We start from the raw sequence: 8271 nt of genomic DNA on the forward strand, positions 1-8271 counted from the left end.
CTTTCAGTGAACTAAAAGAATGTTTGTGAAGGTGAAATCTTATTTTCTTTGCTTTGTTTCACCTAAATTCCAAGAACATAAACACCCCAACACATCCTTAGCTGAAGATGTGATTTTCCAGTAAAATCGATCACATTTCCCATTTAAACGTGATAATTGATAAATCTCACAAGTAATATATCTAAATGACTGGGACCGCAGAGGATCGATAATTGGTGGGCTCATACTCATATATGTATGTTATAATCCATAGAAAACAATGGATTTCAAAGGAACTTGATACGGCACATCATGCACATATGAATATCAGCCCCCCCTCCCCTTCGCCCAATTATCGATCATTTGCGGTCGTTGAATTATGAAATGAAGTGTTTTAAACCCTCTCACTGCGCTTTTCATGTATGAACTGATCACGTAGAACCTTAAAGAGGTTGTTCGCGATTTCTTGGTCAGCTACTGAAGTTAGAACTTTCAAATTTGATCATCATTTATATGTTCTGTAATCAAAGGGTTCAAGCTCAAAATTTGCGCACTGCTTCATCCCGCGGCAAGTGTGATTGCGCGCGCACGATCTTTCGTCATCTTTGCATTTCTCTAAGTCGTTGTTTACCACGTATTGTTTTCAAGACTTTTTCACATTGTTGTCAGTCGTCAAAAGGGATGAACATTAAACGCTCATCCTCATGAACAACGAGGGAAGGTCATGAAAAAAGAACATTGTTAATGGGCTTTAATAAACCGCTCTTCCTGTAGTGTTTTTTTTTACGAAACATTTATTTACCGTCAATAGTGTTGTTCCCAAGTCTGATATTTTCGAGCGTGACGAATTGCTTTCCCCGATGACGTTGGGTGCATGCATGCGCGCTCACGAGCAATTGCGCACCCTAGAAGCTTCGAAATTTTTTTTGTCAGGTGGTGGAGCCGATGCAAGTCGAGTTTATGAACATGAAGGAAGCTCGTGAAAAGCCTACGGAAGATATGCAAGGTGAAATAGTTATTTTACTTTTATATTTGAAGAGACATCTTTTAATGTATCTTGTCTTCAATCGAAAAGATAAAACGTATTAGCTAATAAGAAATTATTACTTGGCAATCTTTCGTAAAATAGCGCGCTTTGATTGGCTTAGTAACATTTTCGTTAGTCCATCAAGAGTACGTAAACTTCCTACAGTAAAGAACTGAGTACTGTACTAATGTCTCATGCAGTAATATAAACTTTCTACTTACCTCACTCGCTTGGTGTTTGTCAAAAAATATTGGTATTTGGTAAAGAGCTTGCGCTTAATTGATAAGAGCTTATTTACGTATTGATTCTGATATTATAGATATAGCTTATGCTAATTTAAAATTTACACTTTTCATTAGAAAAAGCGATTGTGGTGCCATACAGACTTACTGTAGAATACCAACTTAATCAATTTTGTATATGTGATTGGTTTGGCAATTCTGATGAAAGTTTTAATTCGTTATTACAATACCCATAGGTCTTCTTATCAATGGCAGAAGCCTTTTTCTTTGATTTTTTAAGACTCTAACTCGGATTGTTTGCTGTGCTAGAACCCTAACTAATTTCATTGATTATCTATTGTCCTTTACCACCTAATGTGTCATTTTTCCTATCTCTTATATTCATTCGTTGTCATTTTGCGTTCCAGCTTTGGTTGACTTTTCTGATGAAGAAGGTTACGGCAAGTACTTGGATCTTCACGAACCTTATGATAAATATATTAACATCAAGGGAATCGAGGTAATTCAACTACGTTAATGTCAGACTGAAGAGTGAAGGCGATCATCACTTCAGGGATCGAAAGATCTCAGTTCGGTGAACTTCATTTGAATTTTGTCAAAGTTGGTTTCGGAGCAGTCACCACTACACATAGTTGAGACTACAGACTTAAGTGTTTGACGTTCGTAGCGAAGAAAGCATTGCCATGCATCGCATGCCTGTCTTACTTTGTCAAAGTTGGTTTCGGAGCAGTCACCACTACATATAGTTGAGACTACAGACTTAAGTGTTTGACGTTCGTAGCGAAGAAAGCATTGCCATGCATCTCATGACTGTCTTACTTTAGTTCTTTCGTGGAAATCTTCGTATGCTATATTGGCCAAACGCAAATAAAATTGACATGTTGATTTGATGAAATGAACAACCTAATTAGGAAACTTTGGCGTTCGAGAACTTTCACTATTTTCTTTTGTGTTGTCTAGAGAATAGACTATCTTGCGTATTTGGAAACATTCGACCGCTTGTTCGACATTCCCAAAGAGAAGAAAACACACGAATACAAAAGGTGAAACTGAAATTTTGTTTCCATAGAAGCTAAGGCGATAGTCTAAATTCACCACAACATGGTTGCTATGAGTTCGCGTTTGCTATAAAGACTACTTCCGGGTACTTTTTCTTGATAGAGTTCAACATATAACTCAGATTTTTCTAGTCAAGTTGCAAATTATATAAAGATTCCGAGTTTATTTTGTCGTAATTTTCTGTCAATGCCCATTCCTTGAACAAGCACTACATATCTTATCTATATTTAATTTTCGCTTTATCACTTTAAGGTCTCCTTTACGCGAGTTTTGCTTCGATGCAGTAACTTTGTATTAAATAAGGTTTTCCTAAATCCGTCAGTCTGATTGGGTCCTCGATCACTTATTTAATTATGCCCACTGGATTGCGCTGATCCTCTTTTCCTAACTTTAGATACATCATCGTTCTCCTTGATTACCTTTACTACTATTGTCAACGTGTCCAACCGCTGGTCGATCTTGATAAGGTAAGCCGACATCATTGGTTTCACGTGCCTTTGACGTAGAAACTTTCATTGTTTTAATAAAGGATCTTCTAAAACTGAAATGGACTTTCTTCGCAACATTTCTTTTCGCATGCTTACTTTCAAAACGATTGAAGCTTTTTTTGATGAGTAAAGTAGATAAGCAGTTGTCCACCGTCCATGTATTCTCCCAACTAATGTATTCCTGCTAATGTTAAACAAATTGGCCGTACATCATGTATGTGATTAACTTCATTAGCAATCAAAACTTTGTCATAAAACACAGGCGAGTTTGTTGCGTAACAACGAAAATACACGTGATTTTTATCTTTTGTAATGGGCTGATCGCATGAGCCCGGTAGCCGGGATTCAGCCAAGCGTTAAATGATTTTGGCAAATGAACACGATTCAATACTTACCATCAGATAAATCTTCTCAAGCAATTTCGCAATATTCTGTATTAATGACTTCTCAAAACATTTAAAATTGAAACAATCAATTTGCCCTGATTTCAAATTTTGAGAATTACAACTGGAGTGACGTGTAGTGGCTTCGCAAACGTAATTTTTAACCTTGAAGTTTTGGCTCCTTTCAATCGCTTGAAATCATCGGGCTAGCTCGCTATCCGGGCCAGCCATTGAAATAAAATACATGGAACACTGCCTTAATAGAAAAGTCTAATAAAATCTTGAAGCCAAATTTTACACCCAGACACGCGAGATTACACCCAGACGCGCGTGTGTAGTTAATCAATTTCCAGAATCTCGAAACACTACACACGCATGTCTGAGTGTAATGTCGCGTGTGTGGGTGTAATATTTAGCTTCAATTATTTGCTTCAGATAGCGTTTCATGTATTTTAGTTCAATGGAGCCAGCTCGCCTCCATATAATCAGGCCCTAAATCAGAAAACGACCATAAGTTAGCTACGTAATTTACATATCACAAAAAATCCAACAGTTCCAGACGTTTCGTTTTAGGAAATGGAGGAAACCCAAGAAGAATTTGATAGAAACTGGGCGCAAGGATGATTTCCAGGATGGCCCGTGAGTGAAGGGGGATATTTAGGCCGTGCATCGAAGATTTGCTTTGTATCGCGCGTGTATGTATGATTTGTTTTTGGTTTGATTATTTATAGAAAGATACCGGAAGTGCTTTGGCGCAATCTGGGGCACATCTTGATCTGTGTGGTTTCTCATCTGCTGAGGTTAGTAAATGTATGACACTAGCAAAAGACATGTGAGGGTACGCATGCATGATATAACAATAAACAGTACTAGTATGGATACGCATTATATAAGGATAAGCACTATACTAGTAAGGGTACGCATGTTATAACGATAAACACAATACTAGTAAGGGTACGCATGATATAAGGATGAACACAATACTAGTAAGGGTACGCATGATATAAGGATGAACACAATACTAGTAAGGGTACGCATGATATAGGGATGAACACAATACTAGTAAGGGTACGCATGATATAAGGATGAACACAATACTAGTAAGGGTACGCATGATATAAGGATGAACACAATACTAGTAAGGGTACGCATGATATAAGGATGAACACAATACTAGTAATGGTACGCATGATATAAGGATGAACACAATACTAGTAAGGGTACGCATGATATAAGGATGAACACAATACTAGTAAGGGTACGTATGATATAAGGATGAACACAATATCACGGTCACGTCAATTCATGGAAATATAAGCATCGTCAGCACACAGATAACGGAAACAATTCAACCTGCAACTAGACACGACTTTTGATCATCATTTATATGTTCTGTAATCAAAGGGTTCAAGCTCAAAAATTTGCGCACTGCTTCATCCCGCGGCAAGTGTGATTGCGCGCGCACGATCTTTCGTCGTCTTAGCATTTCTCTAAGTCGTTGTTCACCACGTATTGTTTTAAGACTTTTCACATTGTTGTCAATCGTCAAAGGGATGAACATTAAACGCTCATCCTCATGAACAACGAGGGAAGGTCATGAAAACAGAACATTGTTAATGGGCCTTAATAAACCGCTCTTCCTGTAGTGTTGTTTTTTTACGAAACATTTATTTACCGTCAATAGTGTTGTTCCCAAGTCTGATATTTTCGAGCGTGACGAATTGCTTTCCCGGATGACGTTTTAGCTTATGCTAATTTAAAATTTACACTTTTCATTAGAAAAGCGATTGTCGTGCCATACAGACTTACTGTAGAATACCAAGTTAATCAATTTTGTATATGTCATTGGTTTGGCAATTCTGATGAAAGTTTTAATTCGTTATGACAATACCCATAGGTCTTCTTATCAATGGCAGAAGCCTTTTCCTTTATTTTTTAAGACTCTAATTCGGATCGTTTCCTGTGCTAGAGCCCTACGATCTATCTATCTATTGATTATCTATTGTCCTTTACCACCTAATGTGTCATTTTTCCTATCTCTTATATTCATTCGTTGTCATTTTGCGTTCCAGCTTTGGTTGACTTTTCTGATGAAGAAGGTTACGGCAAGTACTTGGATCTTCACGAACCTTATGATAAATATATGAACATCAAGGGAATCGAGGTAATTCAACTAGGTCGCATGCGTTTAGTTATGAAATTCCCGCCGCTGTTTTAAACCAATCAGTAATCAAAATGAATATTTACGAAAAGCAGCGTCAGCGATATGAATGGAACAATGAAAAATGACAAAACCATGGACAAAACTGACCAAAATTTGAAAATTTTGACATTAAACATTGACAAAATAACAAATCATGACAACATTATTATATTTAAAATAACTTTTTCTACAATACATAGAGCAAAAAAGAAATAATTACTGGATCAAAATTCTTTTTGGATATCTATAGTTAAATCATTGCTTTCCTAAACATCAGTCTTTTGTGCTTATTTATAAATAGCCATAAACCAAAGATGCATACATGACTATATCTATTCATGTTAAATTTACCATTAACTTAACTATATCATTTATTATATAATATGAAGAAATGAAATAAGAAACAGAAATTATCTTTTACGCACAAATTAAAAAGGTGTGCATTGACTAACTATTTCACTAATTTGAAAACTGGAGCTTTTACAAGTTACATAATAGATTAAGATAAAATTGAACTTTATATAAATTTTGGCACGTGTACCTGATGTGATTCTAAAAGAAAAATATCACACAATCTTAAACGTGGAACAAAATATATCAATTTGTTCAATGTACACATCTCCAGAGGAATTTAACAAAATCATAAAACACAAATCATCGTTTTCTATAATCAAATTAAAAGCAGCCAATATAGAAATACAGATCGAAGGACAAAATGTAAATCTATCTAATGGCTGCTTGTCATTTATGTCTTCCACCGTGACGTCTCTTCGATGGAGTTTTCTTTTCAAGTTTATGAGCAAAACTTTCACGACAAATGGGACAGCGTGTTCTAAAGGACAGAAAAAATATTTCTCATAATCATAAAATTGACTGTTGGACAATGTCAGGAGATGACGTTCGGTATAACGTCAGTAGCGCATAAATGACGTTTGGTTTAACGTCAGTAATACATAGATGACGTTGGGTATAAAGTCAGTAATACATAAAGTTGGATTCATTTTTGGATTTTCGTTCAACTTACATTACTCTTCGAATCATTTCATTGGCGCATTCTTAATGAACTTTATGAGAACATGGTAATATTTGACAACCTGTGAAAGCATCCTACAATAAAATATTGAAAATATTTTAAAGATTTGGATATGAATTTGACTAAACATTACAAAATGAAACACGAGCAGCAACTATAATGAATATTTACCATTTGTAGCGGGGTAGAGATAAAATGAGACGGATTGTGTCGTAAGCAAAAGCAGTTTTACATGTTTGAAAATGTAGATCGTCTAGGTTGGTATAGTCCTGAAAAGGACTGTTTTTGTTGTTGTTGACTGACGATTCGACGACCTTAGAGGTAGTCATCTTCAGAGTCAAAAAAAGTCAAAAGCAGTTTTAGTTTCGAGAAAAGAATTATTGAATAATGATAGTGTGAAGTATTGTGAGAAAATAATAAAGTTGATAGTAAAAAAGTCGAAAAAAAGGCATCCGTTATCCGTTATGGTGACAGTTGACTTGAAGAGAGATATATCATTTAAAGGTCGATAAAATTTACCTAACAATGGTGAAAGTGCCATACACACATAACAGCAACTCGTGTATATAACACTGAAAAGTCAAGAATAATTTGTTTTATTCTATTCATTGTGCCTAAATAAATCAGCAGGAAAATTAAAGTAAATGTTTACCTCTAAACATATACAACATTCATCATGTGCGGAGTTTTCTACATTTATGATTACCACGCAGTTGTAAAGTTTACAAACATCGCAATGAAAAGAACGATCTCCGTGAACTCTAATGAAATACAAACGTGTCAAAAATCAGTTTAGTGCTTAATATTTATGATTATCTAACAAATGAGGTCAATCGGTTATAATTGGAGAACGTGTTTTATTTGGGTACATTTGAGTACCTGCAAATTCCACATTTCTCGCAATGATAAGGATGGTCGTCTTTGCCAGTAAGGTGTTTACTTAAAGCGCAGAAATATTCGGCAAATTTAACACCACAATTCGTGCACTTTTCACCAAACTAGCGAATTTCAAATGAGAATAGGAAAAATTAAATGAAATGTTTTTACGACCATAACAAACAAATTTCATTTAACTATTCTCGTATGTTTAGAGTAGTTTTTTGTGTTATTTTACAGCATGAAAATATATTACCTTTTGTACGTTGCTACAATAAGCACATGTCACATCTACTGCATCACGTGATTTAAGCTTCTTGTTGCCACACGCACTTTGATTGTTATGACAACAATGACAGGGATAAAACTGCTCACAACAATCAAATTTAACAAAACAATGTCTTTTATAGTGACTACATAACCAGTTACCATCACGAGACGTGAACGCCACTTCAGAGTTCTGGGAATTATTATTGAACTTTGAGTGTTTCCTACCATTACATTCTTTAATGACGTATCTGTTGAAAGTTAATTATACACAAAATTTTGCATTAGTAACGTTGGAAAATAAAATCAATGAACTACATTGTTTTCAAACATTTTTTCTCAAAGTTTCTTCTCACATTCAAAATCATTGAAATGAATATAACTAAAACACAAACTCCGACGAGAAGGACATCTTGGTTAGGAATATTATTTTGTTTTTTAAAATGTATTAATTTTATTTCATTGCGTTGTTGCGATTTTTGGGTCGAAATTTTCGTGTGTTTGTCGCCCTATTTCTTCGGCGTCTATATCGTATGCTTTTCACATGCACTATGGGGAAAAAGAAATGAAAAAACAAAAAAAAGTAGAAATTGCAACATTTAACTTTCTCGTAGGAACAAGGTTTCAAGATATATTCAGTTTAATGATCAAGATATATTGACCAAATGATCACAGCCATCGAGAGCTAAAAACATAGTGTTGACGTTGTTTATC

At 35.2% G+C, this 8271-nt stretch overlaps 2 protein-coding genes across 3 annotated transcripts; one reads left to right on the top strand and one right to left on the bottom strand.

Moving 5' to 3' along the window:
* Positions 1-850: 850 nt before the first annotated feature.
* On the top strand, positions 851-8112 carry LOC124435784 (splicing factor 3A subunit 3-like). 2 transcript variants are annotated; one of them, XM_046985739.1, is made up of 8 exons: positions 851-985; positions 1656-1747; positions 2209-2291; positions 2702-2774; positions 3752-3817; positions 3910-3978; positions 5251-5342; positions 7701-8112. In XM_046985739.1, the coding sequence occupies exons 1-5, from the start codon at positions 925-927 to the stop codon at positions 3800-3802; spliced, it is 360 nt and encodes a 119-aa protein (XP_046841695.1). In that variant the 5' UTR covers positions 851-924; the 3' UTR covers positions 3803-3817; positions 3910-3978; positions 5251-5342; positions 7701-8112. The 2 variants fall into 2 exon arrangements, with proteins under 2 accessions (XP_046841695.1, XP_046841694.1); XM_046985738.1 differs by lacking the exon at positions 7701-8112 and having other exon boundaries at positions 5251-5622.
* On the bottom strand, positions 6123-7808 carry LOC124435783 (E3 ubiquitin-protein ligase MIEL1-like; the record flags this gene model as incomplete). Its single annotated transcript, XM_046985737.1, is given in 5 exon segments — positions 6123-6213; positions 6406-6488; positions 7067-7175; positions 7294-7412; positions 7547-7808. Coding segments are annotated over 5 exon segments (664 nt in total), but the record flags the coding sequence as incomplete, so codon positions are not given.
* Positions 8113-8271: the final 159 nt, after the last annotated feature.

The sequence above is a fragment of the Xenia sp. Carnegie-2017 genome, unplaced genomic scaffold, assembly GCF_021976095.1.
Source record: "Xenia sp. Carnegie-2017 unplaced genomic scaffold, XeniaSp_v1 HiC_scaffold_152, whole genome shotgun sequence".
In the NCBI taxonomy this organism is placed as follows: domain Eukaryota; kingdom Metazoa; phylum Cnidaria; class Anthozoa; order Malacalcyonacea; family Xeniidae; genus Xenia; species Xenia sp. Carnegie-2017.

Excerpts from the sequence above, each read along its gene's own strand:
- LOC124435784 (XM_046985739.1), top strand. The coding sequence starts at position 925 with ATGCAAGTCGAGTTTATGAACATGAAGGAAGCTCGTGAAAAGCCTACG. Across the intron at positions 2,292-2,701 it reads AAAACACACGAATACAAAAG|ATACATCATCGTTCTCCTTG; the intron begins GTGAAACTGAAA and ends TCCTAACTTTAG. Across the intron at positions 2,775-3,751 it reads CGCTGGTCGATCTTGATAAG|GAAATGGAGGAAACCCAAGA; the intron begins GTAAGCCGACAT and ends GTTTCGTTTTAG.